Source organism: Mustelus asterias, chromosome 14 (assembly GCF_964213995.1).
Source record: "Mustelus asterias chromosome 14, sMusAst1.hap1.1, whole genome shotgun sequence".
NCBI classification, from domain to species: domain Eukaryota; kingdom Metazoa; phylum Chordata; class Chondrichthyes; order Carcharhiniformes; family Triakidae; genus Mustelus; species Mustelus asterias.
This window is the reverse complement of record NC_135814.1, coordinates 7,001,348-7,020,703: the sequence shown is the minus strand read 5'-3', so window position 1 is coordinate 7,020,703 and position 19,356 is coordinate 7,001,348. Positions and strand designations below refer to the sequence as shown.

The following is a 19,356-nucleotide window of genomic DNA, read 5'->3' as shown; positions in this document are numbered from 1 at the left end:
GAGGGGAGGGGGGTGGGTGTCGTGTGTGTGGGGGAGGGGGAGGGGGTGGGTGTCGTGTGTGGGGGGAGAGAGGAGGGGGTGGGTGTCGTGTGTGGGGGGAGAGGGGAGAGGGTGGGTGTCGTGTGTGGGGGGGGGAGGGGGTGGGTGCTGTGGGGGGGAGGGGGTGGGTGCTGTGGGGGGAGGGGAGGGGGTGGGTGGGGGGGGATGGGGGTGGGTGCTGTGGGGAGGTGGGTGTGGGGGGGTGGGTGCTGTGGGTGGGGGGACGGGGTGGGTGCTGGTGGGTGGGGCTGCTAGTGGGCAGGTGCTGTTGGGGGGCGGAGGTGGTGGGTGCTGTCGGGGGAGGGGAGGTGGTGGGTGCTGTGGGGGGGAGGGGGTGAGTGCTGTGAGGGGGGGGAGGGTGTGGGTGCTGTGGGGGGAGGGTGTGTTGGTGGGGGGGAGGGGAGTGGGTGCTGGTGGGGGCTGTGGGGGGGGGGGGGTGGGTGCGGTGGCGGGGAGGGGAGTGGGTGCTGGTGGAGGGGAGGGAGTGGGTGCTGGTGGAGGGGAGGGTGGTGGGTGCTGGTGGGGGGGAGGGGGGTGGGTGTTGGTTGGGGGGGAGGGGGGTGGGTGTTGGTGGGGGGGAGGGTGGTGGGTGCTGGTGGGGGGAGGGTGGTGGGTGCTGGTGGGGGAGGGGGGTGGGTGCTGGTGGGGTGGGGAGGGGGTGGGGAGAAGTTAGGGTGAGTGCTGGGGAAGGGACTGGGGAGGCTGAGATGCGTTGCTGAGGGTGGGAAGAGTTTGGGTTGGGTGAGATAAGTTTGTTTATTTATTATTGTCAGAAGTAGGCTTACATTAACACTGTAATGAAGTTACTGTGAAAATCCCCTAGTCGCCACACTGGTGCCTGTTCGGGTCCACTGAGGGAGAATTTAGTTTGGCCAATGCACATAACCAGCACGTCTTTTATCTAGTTTACTTCCAGGGTTCTGACTCTGCTGTCTAATTTTAAGGTTGAAAGGCTATGATTTATCTTTACACATCCTTTGGTGCTGGATCTTGCAGGCTTTTTGCAAGGCCTCCAAGGTTTGGATGTCTCCCTATTGTCAAGCAAGAATTGGACAGACTACTCGAGGTGTGCTCTGACCGGCACAGACTAGCTTATGTATGGATTGCTCCACTTTGTATCCTGTTCAGGTTCTGGTTCAGAATTGTATTTAGTGTATTGAATTCCTGCTTAACAAACAGTGGTCATAACCTTGAGAATCCTAAATCTGATGCAACTCTAGATATTCTAACATGTCGGTTGGCAGTCACACCCCATTTCCCATTGTGATGTGTTTGTACATGAATAGATTTCTTCTGCCCTTGCTCGATGTTTAATACCATAATTGATTTTATAGGTCCTTGGCTACCTCTTGAGATGCACTAGTGTCTCAGTTGCATTCTCGTATTGTCTGCAAATTGAAACCATGTAATGTAACACCTGAATTCAGTATCTCTCCCTCTCATTATCAGTTATCAGGAGCCATTATTGACTTTTTAATGGAGCTTAAGAAAGCACAAATTTACCAGATTTGTTTGTGAGCTAATAAATGTGGGCCAGGACATGCAAATAAGCCATAGCAACCAACTATCCGGTGGCACAGTGGATAGCACTTCTGCCTCACAGCACCAAGGACCTGGGTTTGATTCACTGTCTGTGTGGAGTCTGCACGTTCTCCCCGTGTCTGCGTGGGTTTGCTCCGGTTTCCTCCCACAGTCTGAAAGACGTGCTGGTTAGGGTGCATTGGCCATGCTAAATTCTCCCTCAGTGTACCCAAACAGGCGCCGATGTGTGGCGACGAAGGGATTTTCACAGTATCTTCATTGCAGCATTAATGTAAGCCTATTTATGACACTAATAAATAAGCCTTAAACTTATTATTTATTTGTGGTCTTTTTGGGGTCCTGTACCACTTGTTCGTCTCTGCAGTTATCAAATTTAACCTTAAATTGCGTTTGGAAAATAGCTGTTAAGAACTTTGAGATTCAATCTTTTAAAAATAATCCAGTTAATGTTATAATGTTCACAGCTCCAGTGTTGAAAGCATTGACTCCTTGCTGTGGTGTTCTCCCTGATCTCTTGGTCAAGTGTTTGTTGTCCATGTGTGAGCAGTGTCAAATTAGTTGACAGAAACAGGCATTTCAGAAAAAGTGGCCCTGCCTTGACAAGTCCACACACATCCTTCTAAGATTCATGAGTAAAAGACCATCCTGAAGTTCTAGGCTCCATATGCCAGGCCCAGACTGTCAAGTTTAGATCGCATAACTCTTGCACAGACTAGGATTCAACCCTGAGGCTATATGGCTTGTATGGTTAGGCTATTAAACAGGTTAACATAAGATGTGAAGATGGCTTCCGAAGGAACTTGACATGAAACGTTGTGCACGTCTCTCAAGATGTTCTGCATTCATGCTTAGCCTAGTTTTTTAAATCACTGATACATGTGTGACCTGTAATCTATGTATTTCAGTTCAGCAAACAGCCAGCCACAGATGATATCCCACTGGAAATGTTACATGTAATGTGCTACGTCGCTTAAGAATATTTTTGTGTCAGAGGGATCATGTTAATAGAGCAGTTAATTTTATCAGTTTAAACTTCTCAAATTACTGATGGCTCCAGGGAACTGGTCCCTGGATGGCAGACGTCCACTGGACTAGAGAGAGCATTAAGTGTTGGCATCTTGTGTGCTCTTAGTCAACAAAATGCTTCTGAATATGATGCAAGATGTTCATAGCCGTGCAAAATATTATATGCCAAATGCTCCCAACAGTCATATCCATTAAGTAGATGCGAGATCTCACTGGCTACTCTAGGGTTCAGCATTGTGCAAAGGCATCAAGGAAGGCAATGCCTTTGCAGATTAGATAGTGGGAGGTTGTAATTTGCGCCGAACAGATTTTTGAGCAGTGTAGTAGGTTCTATTAATGACTGCAGTCTCCACAAAAACACTGGCTGAAATATTACAGCTGGTACTTACTGTTCTGGAGCATTTCTGGCCAAAAGTTACTCCCCTGTTTATAAACTCTGGGGAGGTGGAGTAAATGGCAGTTTTATTGTGAATTGTAACTAGCGGAAAACAAACTTGCATTGATATACTGGCATATAAGTATGATGCCAAAGCACCTCATCTCCAATGAATTCCATTTGAAACGTAGCTTCTGTGATGTATGTTAATTTGTGCACAGCAAGGTCCTAAAAGTCAACAAAGGAAAGGACTGGAAGTTCATCTACATTCAGTGGTTCATTGGAAGAAGAAAAATTCTATATCAAATTGTGACAGGCCTTTGCACACAATTAAACCAGACCTCAGATTAGTGCCTTACCCGAAAATGATAACTTTCACGATGTCACCCTCTTCTTTGTGCTCAAACCCTGGAGTGAGGTTTGGATCAGCAGTCTTCTGACTTTGCTGATGGCAGTTGATTTCATTCTATTAGCTCCTGCTCCTATCTTTTGTATTCTTGTGTACATTTATGAAACAGCTTTAAAAAAGATATATGCAAGTTGCTTGCCTCAAAATGCATATTAATGTATTACATATTAATGTCATTAATTGCACAATGGCTTCATAATGTGTGAATGTAGGTGAACAATAATTTTGAAAGAGATATATAATACACTTGCAGGCGTAGTGTATTGCAATGTCCAGCTTGACTGTTTGCACTGGGAACAATGTACAGGTGTAGACAGAGAAATGGGGGCTTAAACGCTTAACTCTCTCCAATGATGAGTGCAGGCAGATAAAGTCATAAAGGCCAGTAGCGTGGATAATAGTGGATACTTGGGTAAAACAGGTGAGTAGGATGGTGCTGTAGTGATTTTGTTTGCTGTAGCAAGGAGCTGGAACAGACATGACCTAAGCGGTTTAATTGAGATGAGAGAAGTGTTCTGGTCATATAATCAAAGTAGAATATTGTGGATGTTGGAAATCTGAAATAAATACGAAGTTCTGGAAATGCTCAGCCGGTCTGGCAACTTCTGTGGAGAGAGAAATATGATTCTTCAGGCCAGTGCTAGCGGTCATGTTGACCTTCGTTGTCAGATGATGGATTGCTTTAATGGGAGAATAGTTTGTGCTGAGTGATGGACTCCACACTGCTTGGAATTTCTCCACTTCTGGATGGAATCACTAAATTGTAAATGCTCTACAAGTGTTTCAGCACCATGGGGCAGTGGGGCTATACATGCTGAAGTGAAAAAGAATCACCTCACAACTGGCAATGAGATTCTAGCTAATCTTACTGTAGTGGTGGGATGGGGTGATAAGGGAACTTCATTCCCAGTTGACTCAACCAGCCCTGCGTTTGATCTGTTAATAAAAGGTCAGTCATGGCCTTAGTGTTCTAATAGAATGTTATCCAGAATGGCTGGATTCAGAACCACAATCAAAATGTGTTCAGGGTGCTGATCCCAGAGTCTTGAGGAGTTGTATGGAACAATGAAAATTGTGGATCACGCATAAACGTGGTTTAGGTGATATGTTCTTCATTTGGACTTGGTGTATTTTTCTGCAGGATTTAACTCCATACTTCTTGCCACTCTGGGAGGGCTGGTGAGATGAAGTAGTGAGGGACTGTGCCACAAGACTTGGATTTGGGTATTGACTGAAATTTGCGAATCTGAAATTCCCTGTTTAATTTCTGGTTTTATAGCCAGTGAAAGCTGTCGGAGCACATTCCCAGGTTTGTTCCTGGTTCAAGGAACTTGGAGAAGGGAGAGACCAGCTCTTGAATTGTCAACTGTAAGTTGGCCAGCAGCACCTAAAATGGGTAGAGGTGGCAGGAAGATTATTCATCTTGTGTTCACCCTATCCAGGAGTGATATGAGCAAGTACAGTATGCTGCCTGGCTAGATTAGCAAATGGGCTTGTTTTGAAGGGGAGTTCCTTTTTGTGGTGAGTGCTGATGTGACGTGTTCAGTGTATCTAAAGCTAATGTTGACGTGGCAGGGGTGTATGATTCCTGTATAAGTGGACTCTTCTGTATTAGCTGTTGGTCAGTAAGTTTAAATGCTTTATTGATTCAGGATGTTTAATACTGGATTTTAACAAATGGCTCGTTCACATGAAGCATGCTGTTTGCTCTGAGGCTGATCTTAAAGAGCACCTTTAATTGCCATTTTTTATACTCGTGAATGAACAAGTATGTTGTCAATGCAAAGTTTTGATGCAATAATCTATTTTGCTTCAAGAGCAAAGTGTTTCTATTCAATTCAATGATCTCAGCTAGCATAGCAGTAGTAATGCTTATTTGGCCTCAGCACCTTTGGGCTACAGGGAGGAAAAACAGTCCAGCTTCCAACTCGTGATCTGCAGCAGTGCCACATTGTTCCCATGTTCACAACAGATTTCCTTCCCTAAAGAACGTTCGTGAAACATAGAAGATAGGAGCTGGAGGAGGCCATTTGGCCCTTTGAGCCTGCTCCGCCGTTCATCAGGTCATGGCTAATCATCCAACTCAATAGCCTGACCCTGCTTTCTCCCCATCACCTTTGATCCTGTTCGCCTCAAATGCTATATCCAGCCACCTCTTGAATACATTCAATATTTTGGCATCAACTACTTCTGTGGTAATGAATTCCATAGGCTCACCACTCTTCTGATCTCTGTCCGAAATGGTCTACCCCAAATCCTCCGACTGTGACCCCTGGTTCTGGACACCCCCACCAGCGGGAACATCTTCCTGCATCTATCCTGTTTAGTCCTGTTAGAATTTTATAAGTTTCTATGAGATCCCCCTCATTTGTCTGAACTCCAGTGAAAACCATCCTAACCTAGTCAATTTCTCCTCCTACATCAGCTCCATCGTCCCCGGAATCGGCCTGATAAACCTTCACTGCACTGAATCAGTTGGGTTTTCTGATAATCGACAATGGTTTCATGGTCCTCAGTAGATTCTTAATTCCAGATATGTTTTAATGAATTCAAATTCTACCATCTGCCGTGGTGGGATTCGAACCCAGAACGTTAGCTGAATTTCAGGATTACTGGTCGAGTGATATACCACGAGACAATCACCTCCCCTTGTCCTTTGTCCGTACACGCACTGGGGAAATTTTTTAGCAAGAGCGCAATAGTTATACTTCCAGTTTACAATTGTACTGATCAGTACTTGCAACTCATTAAAAATAAGCTTTTAATATAATAAACTCAGAAGTTTGTTGTTTATTGAAAGAAGTATGGTTATAGTCTCTTATTCTGGGAACCAGTACAAAGAACAATACAGCACAGGAACAGGCCCTTCGGCCCTCCAAGCCCGCGCCGCTCCCCGGTCCAGGATTGAATCCTGAATCCAGGATCCCCGCCCAATTTTCCAGCCTATCTACATCCTAATATCCTATCCACCGAGCTGTCCCTCACAGCTACGATGCTTTGTTCATCACAACCTATTAACTCACCCCCACCCCCCCATTCCAGACCATGTGATCTCCAGGGAGAGGCGAAAACCCAGAGTGAAAACCCCAGGGCCAATATGGGGGGAAAAAAATCTGGGAAATTCCTCTCCGACCCCCTGTGGCGATTGAAACGAGTCCAGGAGATCACACTGGCCCTGATCAGAAAATGACATTTGTACCAACTCCCTATTCTTAGCCTCACTGGCACGAGGCATTGGGAGCAGCCCAGAGATGGCCACCCTAGTGACCCTACTTTTTAACCTATTTCCCAGTAGTGAAGGTAACTGACCATTTTGTGAGTACAAGTTGTTTAAGATCTGATGTTTTTGAACATTTTTCTATTTAGGCAATTTTTCTCAAATTTATGTTTCTTCATGTGATGTTTTGCATCTAAAGGTTAATTGTTTAATTTGAGGTAATTAGGGAGAATGCAGAAGGGGCATCATGAGTATTGCTGTGTGTTACTGTTGGGCTGAGATTTGCAAAATACTAATACAATTGATGTTTATAAGATTATTATAGTTTAAGATTTTTTTCTTTTGGTTTATAGGATTACTTTGTTTTGGGACTGTACCTTTTAAAGTAGAGTAGATGAAAAGGTATATGTGACCTGTGCTGGGATCTACCTGACAGTAAGTTGGCAATCTTGTTTTCTTGAGAGAGAAATGCAAGATATTTTTACATTTGAAGGCAATGATTGCAGTTTGTGAATTTACAATAGGTACACCCTGAGACTTCCAAAGTGCTGTTGTCATTGAGTAATAAATAACTGTGCATAAAATTTACATTTATTTTTAAGATGAAAGGAAGTTGGAATTAAAGATAACTAATATTTGTACTTGTGTTTCCGTTTGTCATGGGGAAAAGGATACAGGAAGTCGCTGAGATCAAGTTGCAGGTTTCCCTATAATCCCAGGAATAACATCAGCAGGCACCAGTTACAATTTTGTCTTGTGTGATCTGTAGCTATCTGAGAGAAGATGCAGCAAAAGATAGAAGTAGCTAGGCCTACCCCTCAAATAGAGAAAATACTGACTATCACTCAGTACATAGAACAGGATGAAGTCCTAGTTTGTGAGGGGTTATAGGAAGCTGACAGATTTTCCTAGTTTGGAGCTAGAGGAAGAAATTTATAGTGTAATCCTCACAGTGAGGAAATGCTCTAGGATACAGATTACCCAGATGGCAAAGTAAAAAGGAAACAATCCATTGGAAACTGGGAGAACCTGTCAAGTGTTTGTGATAAGAATTGTAATTCCATACAGACAAGTAACAAAGAACTATTTATTTCTAAAGTATAAGCTGCTGAGAATAGTGTTAAGTCATCTAATACTGTAAAAGTTTTAAAACTAGAAATCTTGATGTATTATTCTTTTAGCTATTAACTGGAAATTCAGATTTCTCTTCAAAGTTATTGGTCCCTACGGAGATCATAATACCTATTGCTACAATTCAGATATGCTGTTCAATCTGAATAATAAACAAACGCTGACCTTGTTGTACTTTGTTAGGTTCTCAGTTTTCCTTTAAACTACCTGCAACGTTAAACGTTGGAGCTGTCTTCTGCCCCCACCCATTGGAATAATTGTCCACAATTTTATTGTTGTACTTTAAGTCATAATTACTTAAACAATAGAGTATTTGTCCATCACTTCATTCAATAAGGTGTACCTTTTCAAAATAGCGACTTATTAAGCTGCTTGCTGCTGATGCCCTGTCAATAAATTCTAGCTAATGCAAGTGCTGAAATGACTCGTGTTGGGTTTTGATTACAGAGCTTAAAGGTACAAGTGTTTTGTCAGCACTACTTGACCTGTTCTGTCAGGCACACAGGACTGAAAGCATTGTACGTTTAATTACGCAGCAGAAGGATTTATACTGCCTTTGTGAGTGAGTGAGTAATGGCTGTTGACGGCATAAGTGGGAAAATCATATGTCTCTGGAACTGTCCTACTGGCTTAATGACCTGAACAGTTGTATTATTAACACAAAGCTCTCGTACATTTTTAGCTGAAGTAAGTAACAATTATTGGTCCCTTTTATGCAGCCAGTGCCTACAAAAACACTGATTTCAGCAGCTACTCTGTTTTTATGTCATCGGTTTAGTTTCTGTTTGTTCAGCGTTACAAGACTTTTTTTTTAAACATTGAATTCCTGGTCTCATATTTTCCAATCCTATGTAATTGTGTTTTTGAATTGACCTGTTATTTCTTGTTTAGCGATCATTGTAAGCTGAAACACATGGGAAATGGATGGAATTGCGGAATTACCACACTTGAAGCATTGATTTAAAAATCACACATAATAAGAATAGAATTTGGCTGGTCCCATCATATTCTGACACAGCACAGTTTAATTCTTTAATGGGTTGTGAGCATCGCTGGCTAGGCCACCATTTTGTTGCCCATCCCTAATTGCCCTTGAGAAGGTGGTGGTGAGCCTTGAACTGTTGAAGTCCAGCTGGTGTAGGCACCCTGTAGCTGTTAGGGTGATAGTTTCAGAATTTGATCCAGCTACAGTGAATGAATGATAATATAGTTTCAAGTCTCATGCATGTGAATACATGGAGCATCTTAAATAAGACTGGGGAGTTGCAGGCACTGATTGCATTGTGGAAATATGATGTTGTGGCGATAACTGAGACCTTTCTCAAAGAAGGGCAGGACCTGTTGTTAAACATTCCTGGGTTCAAGGTGTTCAGAAAAGATAGGAAAAGGAGAGGTGAGAACATTGAAGCGTTGGAGAAAGAGGATGTCCCAGAAGGTTCCAGGGCAAAATCAATTTGGCTACAGCTGAGGAACGAGGTGTAATTACATTGCTCAGTGTAATCTATAGACCACCAATTAGTGAGAAGGATGTAGAACAACAAATCTGCAGGGAAATTAGGGATGCAAACATTCTAGAGTAGTGATAATGGGGGACTTCAATTACCTGAATTGTCCAGGTGAGGGCAGCAGAGCGGCGACGCTGATTGGCTGTTTCAGGTAAGATTTGCATAGGCACAGTCACTGCTACCAGAAGCTGGTTTGTGGAGGAGCTGTTGTAAAGAGGCAGCCTGTCAGGGGAAGGTACCAGCAGTAGCCAGGCCTGTGGCACCACATCTGGTTCTGCTGTAGAGCAGGGTCGGGCAAAGAGCAAGCGAGCAGTAGTAATAGGGGACTCACTAGTTAGAGGCACGGACAGGCGTTTCTGTGGCCGCAATCGAGACTCCAGGATGATGTGTTGCCTCCCTGGTGCCAGGGTCAAGGACGTCTTTGAGCGGTTGCAGGACATTCTTAAGGGGGAGGGTAAGCAGCCAGAATCGTTGTACATATTGATACCAACAGCATAGGTAGGAAAAGGGATGAGCTCCTGAAGTTTGAATAAAGAGTTAGGCAGAAGGCTAAAGTGTAGGACCTCGAAGGTAGTAATTTCTGGACTACCTCCCGTGCCACATGCTAGTGAGAGTAGGAATAAGAAGATTAAGCAGATGAATGCGTAGTTTGAGAGCTGGGGCAGGGATTTAGATTTTTGGATCATTGGGATCTCTTCTGTGAAAGGGCTGACCTGTTCGAGAGGGTGGGTTACACTTGAACTGGAGGGGGACTAATATCCTGGCGGGGAGATTTGCTAGAGCCACTCGGGAGGGTTTAAACTAGTTTAGAGAGACAGAAGAGAAGGTTGAGGACTGCACAGAAGTTAAAGAGAGCACATTCAATGGTAAAGGCAGCGTCAGTAATCCTAGTACTAGACAGATCAGGCAAAAGCAAGACAGAGAGCAAGGGAAGTCCAGACTAAACTGCATTTATTTCAATGCAAGAGGCCTGACGGGCAAGGCAGATGAACTCAGGGCATGGATGGGTACATGGGACTGGGATATTATAGCAATTACTGAAACATGGCTAAGGGAGTGACAGGACTGGCAGCTTAATGTTCCAGGGTACAGATGCTATAGGAAAGATAGAACAGGAGGTAAGAGAGGAGGGGGAGTTGCACTTTTGATTAGGGAAAGCATCACGGCCGTACTGAGAGGGGATATATCCGAGGGTTCGGCCACTGAGTCTATATGGTTAGAACTGAGAAATAAGAAGGGGGAAATCACTTTGATAGGATTGTATTATAGGCCCCCAAATAGTCGGTGGGAAATTGAGGAGCAAATATGTAAGGAGATTACAGATAGCTCCAAGCAAAATAGGCTGGTAATAGTAGGGAATTTTAACTTTCCCAACATTGACTGGGACAGCCATTGTGTTAGAGGGTTGGATGGAGAGAAATTTGTTGAGTGTATTCAGGAGGAATTTCTCATTCAGTATGTGGATGGCCCGACTAGAGAGGGGGCAAAACTTGACCTCCTCTTGGGAAATAAGGAAGGGCAGGTGACAGAAGTGTTAATGAGGGATCTCTTTGGGACCAGTGACCATAATTCCATTAGTTTTAAGATAGCTATGAAAAATGATAGGTCTGGCCCAAAAGTTAAAATTCTAAATTGGGGTAAGGCCAATTTTGATAGTATCAGGCAGGAACTTTCAACAGTTAATTGGGGGAGTTTGTGGGAAGACAAAGGGACGTCTGGTAAGTGGGAGGCTTTCAAAAGTGTGTTAACCAGGGTTCAGGGTAAGCACATTCCTCTTAGAGTGAAGGGCAAGGCTGGTAGAAGTAGGGAACCCTGGATGACTTGGGATATTGAGACCCTGATCAAGGAGAAGAAGGAGGCACATGACATTCATAGGCAGCTGGGATCAAGTGGATCCCTTGAGTATAGAGGGTGTAGGAGTAGACTTGAGAGAAATCATGAGGGCCAAAAGGGGACACAAGATTGTTTTGGCAGGTAAGACAAAGGAGAATCCAAAGAGCTTCTACAAATACATAAAGGGCAAAAGAGTAACTAGGGAGAGGATAGGACCTCCTTAAGGATCAACAAGGTCATCTATGTGCGGATCCACAAGAGATGAGTGAAATCCTAAATTAATATTTCTCATCAGTATTCACTGTTGAGAAAAGCATGGATGTTAGGGAACTTGGGGAAATAAATAGTAATGTCTTGAGGAGTGTACATATAACAGAGAAGGAGGTGCTGGAAGTCTTAAAGCGCATCAAGATAGATAAATCCCTGGGACCAGATGAAGTGTATCCCAGGACACTGGGAGGCTAGGGTGGAAATTGCAGGTCCCCTAGCAGAGATATTTGATCATCGATAGTCACAGGTGAGGTGCCTGAAGATTGGAGGGTAGCAAATGTTGTGCCTTTGTTTAAGAAGGGCTGCAGGGAAAAGCCTGGGAACGACAGGCCAATGAGCCTCACATCTGTAGTGGGTAAGTTGTTAGAAGGTATTTTGAGAGACAGGATCTACAGGCATTTAAAGACGCAAGGACTGATTAGGGACAGTCAGCATGGCTTTGTGAGTGGAAAATCATGTCTCACGAATTTGAGTTTTTTGAAAGGGTAACCAAGAAGGTAGATGAGGGCAGTGCAGTTGATGTTCTCCACATGGACTTTAGCAAGGCCTTTGACAAGATACCTCATGGTACATTGTTGCATAAGGTTAAATCTCACGGAATCCAGGGTGACGTAGCCAAATGGATACAAAATTGGCTTGATGACAAAAGACAGGGTGTTTCTTCAAACTGGAGGCCTGTGACCAGCGGTGTGCCTCAGGGATCAGTGCTGGGTCCACTGTTATTTGTCATTTATATTAATGATTTGGATGAGAATTTTGGAGGCATGGTTAGTAAGTTTGCAGATGATACAAAGATTGGTGGCATAGTGGACAGTGAAGAAGGTTATCTAGGATTGCAACGGAATCTTGATCAATTGGGCCAGTGGGCTGACAGACGGCAGATGGAGTTTAATTTAGATAAATGCGAGGTGATGCATTTTGGTAGATTGAACCAGGGCAGGACTTACTCAGTTAATGGTAGGGCTTTGGGGAGAGTTATAGAACAAAGAGATCTAGGGGTACAGGTTCATAGCTCCTTGAAAGTGGAGTCACAGGTGGACAGAGTGGTAAAGAAGGCATTCAGCATGCTTGGTTTCATTCATCAGAACATTGAATACAGGAGTTGGGACGTCTTGTTGAAGTTGTACAAGACATTGGTAAGTCCACACTTGGCATACTATGTACAGTCCTGGTCACCCTATTATGGAAAGAATATTATTAAACTAGAAAGAGTGCAGAAAAGATTTACTAGAATGCTACCGGGACTTGATGGTTTGAGTTATAAGGAAAGGCTTGATAGACTGGTCCTTTTTTCTCTGGAGCGTAGAAGGCTGAAGGGTGATCTTATCGAGGTCCATAAAATAATGAGGGGCATAGATCAGCTAGATAGTCAATATCTTTTCCCTAAGGTAGGGGAGTCTATAACTAGAGGGCATTGGTTTAAGGTGGGAGGGGAGAGATACAAAAGGGTCCAGAGGGGCAATTTTTTCACAGAGGGTGGTGAGTGTCTGGAACAAGCTGCCAGAGGCAGTAGTAGAGGAGGGTACAATTTTGTCTTTTAAAAAGTGTTTAGACAGTTACATGGGTAAGATGGGTCTAGAGGGATATGGGCCAAACGCAGGCAATTGGGACTAGTTTAGAGTTTTTTTTAAAAAAAAGGAGCGGCATGTGCCACACAGACCTGTGAGAAGTTATAACTCACGGAATAAAAGGGACAGTAGCAACATGGATACAAGATTGACTGTTATTCTGTTTTCTATTATTCAGCCAACTAATATTTTTCGGGCTGGAGGGAGGTTTCTACTGGTATTCCCCAGGGGCCCTTAATGAGACCCTCACTTTTCTTGATGTATATTAATGATCTAGATTTTTGTGTGCAGGGGACAATTTCAAAGTTTGCAGATGATACAAAACTTGTTAGCGATGTAAACTGTGAAGAGGACAGAGTAGAACTTAAAACGGTAATTGACAAATTGATGCAGTGGGCAGATAGGTGGCAGTTGAAGTTCAATGCAGAGAATTGTGAGGTGATACATTTTGGTAGGAAGAACATGGAGAGGCAATATAAAATGAGAATCCTTAAAGGGTGCAGGAGCAGAGGGACTTGGGTGCATATATGCTTAGGTCATTAGAAATGGCAGGGCAAGTGGAAAGAACAGTTAATAAAGCATATAGTATCCTGGGCTTTATTAATAGGGCATAGAATACAAGAGCAAGGAGGTTATGCTGAACTTATACAAGACACTAGTTAGACCTCAGCTGGAATATTGTGTATAGTTTGGGTGTCACATTATAGGAAAGATGTGAATGAATTGGAGGGAGTGCGGAAGAGGTTTACAAGAATGGTTCCAAAGATGAGAAACTTCAATTATAAGGGTAGATTGGAGAGGTTTGGACTGTTCTCTTGAGAGAAGGCGGCTAAAAGGAGATTTGGTAGAAGATGTTCAAAATCATGAGGGGACTGGACAGAGTAGATAGGAAGAGACTGTTCCTGCCCATGAACAAGAGGGCACAGATTTAAAGTGATTTGCAAAAGAATGAAATGAGATGTGAGAAAAATCTTTTTCACACAACGAATGGTTAGAGTCTAGAATGCTAACTGGTAGATGCTGTTCAATTGAGGCATTAAGGAGGAGAGCATTAGATGATTATTTGAATAGAAACAATGTGCAGGGGTTCAGGGAATGGCACCAAGGTGGTATGATCGTTTGGAGAGCTGGTGTAGGCACACAAATCAGTTAGAGTAAAAAGTAAAGCACAAATGATAGGAGATACACAGTTGTAGAATGGGTCACCTAGCAATTTAAAAACAGGTGATTGAGTTCCTTAACTAGGGAACAACAGTGGCTACAAAGGCAACTCAGTGTAATGCAAAATTGACTGGATTACTGTTAGACTATAGCTGAAATCGGTGTGTGAGATTAATCTAAGATTACATCTCTTGAACGACTGACATTAACAGTAATGGAAAAGCCAATTTATTGGACAGATTAGAGTCTATTTGGTGGTCACCAGTGTTTCCAGAGTTTGACAATCTTGTCTTTATAAATGGTGTGGTTAAATTTATTAGTTTATTCACTTTGCTGGCATTGTTCTCCAACGTCAGGCAGATGGGCTAACTGGTGGGGTTTTCTGTTACCCTTGAATTCTCACCTCTCGCTGAATTCGCCCTATGCACCAAAAACTCTATCCGAGCAAGTTCGCCTATCTTCATCTGCCTGATCTCTGATAACTTGTACGATTAAGTGAAATGCGCAAGTTTTACTCTAACTGATTTGTGTGCCCTCTTGTTTCCTATTGTAGATGTACCTTGCAATTGTATGACTATATAAATCGTTTTGGTTTAATTGGCTTTAGAAACCATCATGGCTATGTAGTTAGTTTGGATTCCCTGGTATTCAATTTAACTATCAATGCCATTTTCTTTCTCAGCACTTCTGAATGATTAAGCATAAATAGGCTGCATTCTGATCGCTATCTATTTTCATAGACCCGAGAATAGAATCTCTACAGTGCAGAAGACGGCCATTCGGCCCAACAAGCCTGCACCAACAACAATCCCACCCAGGCCCTATCCCTGTAACCCCACCTATTTACCCTGCTAATCCCCCTGACACTGAGGCAATTTAGCATGGCCAATCAACCTAACTTTCACATCTTTGGACTGTGGAGGAAACCGGAGCACCTGGACGGAACCCACACAGACACGGGAAAAACGTGCAAACTCCACACGGACAGTCACCCATGGCTGGAATTGAACCTGGATGCTAACTGCTGTGCCAACATGCCGCCCATAATTTTGATTAATGTGAATTTTTTTTCAATGTCCTGTTTAACTCTGCAAATTGTTTTATTTGGCTTGGGGCAGGGACCATGAGGGCAAATTTGATTGTCAAGGGTTTATGTTTCTGAAGGAATAATTTGTGCCAAATATCGGTTCAGTTCCAATGATGATCACTTATTTCAGAAAACCTTTTGGCAATGTTAGTCATTTTTATAAACAGCATTTTGCCAACAATTAAAGTACCAGCACTAATGAAAAAATAAGTATTGAATTCCCACAACGGGAAGATCTAAGGATGCCATGAGCTGCATTTGGATACATGGGCAATTCTAATTGAAATTATCAATTGAAATATCAGCACAAAGCTGCTATTCGTAAAAGTATATGTAAAGCTATATGATGACGTTATCATGGGCGGTACAGTGGTTAGCACTGCTGCCTCACAGCACCAGGGACCCGGGTTCGATTCCTGCTTGGGTTACTGATTGTGCGGAGTTTGCACGTTCTCCCCATGTCTGTGTGTGTTTCCTCCCACAGTCCGAAAGACATGCTGGTTAGGGGCATTGGCCATGCTAAATTCTCCCTCAGTGTACCCAAATAGGTGCTGGAATGTGGCGACTAGGGGATTTTCACAGTAACTTCATTGCAGTGTTAATGCAAGCCTATTTGTCAGTCCCTGACCAGTTGATTGAAGAATCCTTATTATGCATACTCTAAACCAGGTGTGAGTTTAAAATATTTAATTACAGCAAAATAGGGAAAGGAGGATAGGATTGAGAGAAAAGTAAAATTAGTTTTTAATTTTAAAATATCTCCAACAATAATTAATCTGAAGGAATTAAATGCCATATTTGAAAAGTATATTTTCAGTACTGGAGAGGTTGCTTGGCAGTAATTAAGATTTAGCACACCATTTAATAATCGCTTCTGTTTGAATGGATAAGTCCTAACTTTTCAGTTGGGTTTGAGACCAGGTACGTGTTTGTCATGTCGAATGATTTCCATTCATTTGTCCAGGAGGATTTTGCATTGAAGTCCTGTGTGGGAGGATTTTTCTAGGTCAGCCTTCTTGGTGGCTGAGCTGAATAGATCAGCATGAAGTGGAGGGGGGTGTTGTTGCAAGTCGGTGGATTTGTAGGGAAGTGATGCTTGCCAGGGCAGGGAGCCAAGGGAATGCTGCATGTGTACACATGTGCGTGTGAATCGCCATATGTTGCAATATTGTTCAAGTTCTGACAAGTCCTCGGTTAGTGTCCGGTCCAAGGTGTCTAAGTCAGGGGCTTGAATTGCGAAGCAGATGTCGTTGGCATTTATGAATTTTGGGGTGGTAGTTTTTGGAAGATCATTTGCATACAACTTGAACAAGCTTGGAGCCAGTACTGAGACTTAGGGGAATTCATTAGTTTATTTTATGCCTGTCCAAAGTGAACTCTGATTTTCTGATGCTTTTAGTCAGCCGGTGGGGGGAGAGCTCATGATAGCTTCAGGAGGAGGTTAGTATGCCAAACGGTGCGGTAGAAAGCTGTGAGGTCGAGGAACACAGCACCTGTCTTCACATTTTTCTGAAAACCGTTTTTGATGTAATTGGCAAGGGCCAGTACCTATTCCCCTGTGCTGCAGTCCTTGTGGAAAGCAGCTTGGTCTATGCTAAGGACTTTGACAATTGGGAATGTGAGTTGGAGAATGAGGCATTCAAGGTGTTACATTTGCTTATAATTTAGGGAATTTTAGAAAATTATAACCAGCACATCCACTTTCTCTCAAGTTTAATCTTTTAGAACCCTAGAATATAAGCAATTAGAACCTGGGGATTTGTTAGATTTTAGTTCCTTGAGTTTCTCCTGTACACTCCGTGCTAATATTACCTTGGTTTCCTCATTAAGTTACCCTTGATTTTTGGTATGCAACTTGTGTCTTTTATCATAAAGACTGACGCAAAATACCTCTACCTCATTGGTTCTGGGTAAGGGGGAAGCACAGTCATAGTATATGTCCAAGTGATCACTTGTGAAATGAATGGAATGTCATCCAACAAATTTTTGATTCTCTCCAATCTGGAGCATTTATGACTTAATTGTTTTTTGTCATTAAATGTCAAACTTGGCTTAGGGTGCTGTTTATTCTGTTGTCTTCATGTGGAGATTGCTTGTATATTTAAATATGCTATTCAATTTTCACTACAATTGTATATTTTTATTTTCCAGGTTCAATGAGGATGCTTTTTTTCCCTATTCTTCTGCGCAGCTTCTGTTGAGTTTGCCTGTGTTGTGAATAAAATGGCAGTTCATGGCTGCACCCAAGACTGAGGCGTATTCCACAGACCCCAGTTGCAAAAACAACCACAAGATTTCACTGAACTCTAGTTCAAAATCCTACTATTCTGTTCAACCACAGGAGGGTAGGCCAGCTTATTCTGTTTCCCAGCATCCACTATGGGAATGGGATGGCTATAATGTGATTGTGCCAGTAAGGAAACAAACTCCTTGCCCAGGAACGTCTCAGCATGTTGGTTGTCACCCTTATCCCTCGCTGCCTGGAGGTAATGGCAAATCAATAACATCGAATTCCCACACTAGTTTTTGTTCAAATATTTTGATTAGGCCTTTTGAAAATACACCCATTCATGACCGAACTGGCCGTGGTTATAGATCTTACCAGCGTCTTGAGTCCTTGGGTTCACGGTTTAGTGGACTAGGAAGTAGAACTCCAACATCAAATTCAGCATACATTAATGACTTTATCCCTTCGCTCCCCTCTAGAGCAATCTCTTGTGAAAACCTAATGAAACCCAACGGTGCCATTACCCCAGTTTCACAGCACTGTGGTTCTCGTAGTGCAGGTTGTGAACCTCTGATCTTGGGCAGAAGTAGCCCTAGCCATACAGGTAAACCTACCTCACTATGTCGCAAACCTTTGCTGAACACAAATGCGTTCATGAGACCCACCAGTGCCAAAGTGCCTTTGCACCAGAAATGGGACAAGGGCGTCAAGCCTGCAACTTTAAATGGAAACAATGAGTTTGGAGACTCAGAAAATGCAGCCAAACACAATGGAAGCAGTGTTAGGACTTTCTCTGGCAATGCTTTTCATGTTAGCACAGATCTTAAAATCGAGCGACCTTTTCCTCAGACTGAACATTTCCATGGTAACTTGAAGAGCGCCATCAAGCTAGCGAAGAGCAGTGCTGGGGATCCAGAACTAAAGTTTACAGAAGCAACACAAAGATTATCAGAGGACCGCATTCTGAAGAATCATGTGTTTGAGCGATGTGTGACATTTTCAAAAGAAACAGAAAGTTTAGCTTCCCAAGGTTTCCATTTTCAGAATGGTTCCTTTAGCAGTGCCGCAGGATTGTTGAAAAGAACTGTGCCAAATCTCACTTTGGAGAGGAATAATTTCCAGACAGTCTTGAAAGCTGAACGGGCTTGTATCAATGCTAACCTGGAGCCCGCAACAAAAGAGAACAGCGCGAGTAAAGAAAATGTCAATGCTCGTGCTAACAAAAATCCTACTGGCATTTTATCCACCAACGTACACATCCAGAATAATAGTCCAGTCAGTTTTACAGGATCCCCTGGCTTGCACCATGAACCTGACCAGACCAAGAAGCTGATCTCTGTTTCTGCCCCTAAAACAAGCATTGGCTCAGTCACGCTGCAGATCGCTGCTATGCAGCTCAAGTGTGCAAATAAAATTGAAAAAACAATGGAAAAACCCAAGAATGAGGCAGGTTCTCAAGACTCGGAGTAAGTATACTTGCAGTATTTCCCACCTTGTAATTGTGTTGTCAGTGTTCCGTCAAGTTGTTGCAAAGGACTGATTAACACTTAAGATGTGATGTGGAGATGCCGGCGTTGGACTGGGATGGGCACAGTAAGAAGTCTCACAACACCAGGTTAAAGTCCGAGAGGTTTATTTGGTAGCATGAGCTTTCGGAGCGCTGCTCCTTCATCTCCTTCACCTGATGAAGGAGCAGTGCTCCGAAAGCTCTTGCTACCAAGTAAACCTGTTGGACTTTAACGTAGTGTTGTGAGACTTCTTCCTTTAAAATGTAGTTGGGGGATGGGGAAAGGGGTGGTTTGGTGAACAAATTATCTGTAATGAGTTGCTGAGTATACTTTTTGCTTCGTTCTCATACCACTGGAATAATTGACTTTCTGCTGGCTTTAATTATCATAGTAAGAAGTTTAACAACACCAGGTTAAAGTCCAACAGGTTTATTTGGTAGCAAAAGCCACACAAGCT

At 43.2% G+C, this 19,356-nt stretch overlaps 1 protein-coding gene across 6 annotated transcripts in view; it reads left to right on the top strand.

The window, feature by feature from the left end:
- Positions 1 to 19,356, top strand: part of ttll4 (tubulin tyrosine ligase-like family, member 4) — a 73,027-nt gene that overhangs the window by 3,711 nt on the left and 49,960 nt on the right. For 4 of the 6 annotated variants that reach the window (XM_078227841.1, XM_078227842.1, XM_078227845.1 and 1 more), the window contains exon 2: positions 17,316 to 18,857. In XM_078227841.1, the coding sequence (XP_078083967.1) occupies positions 17,398 to 18,857 (1,460 nt within the window). In that variant the 5' untranslated portion in view covers positions 17,316 to 17,397. Of the gene's footprint in view, positions 1 to 6,962; positions 7,045 to 17,315; positions 18,858 to 19,356 lie in introns of all 6 variants that reach the window. The other 2 variants (XM_078227840.1, XM_078227844.1) reach the window with 1 other exon arrangement.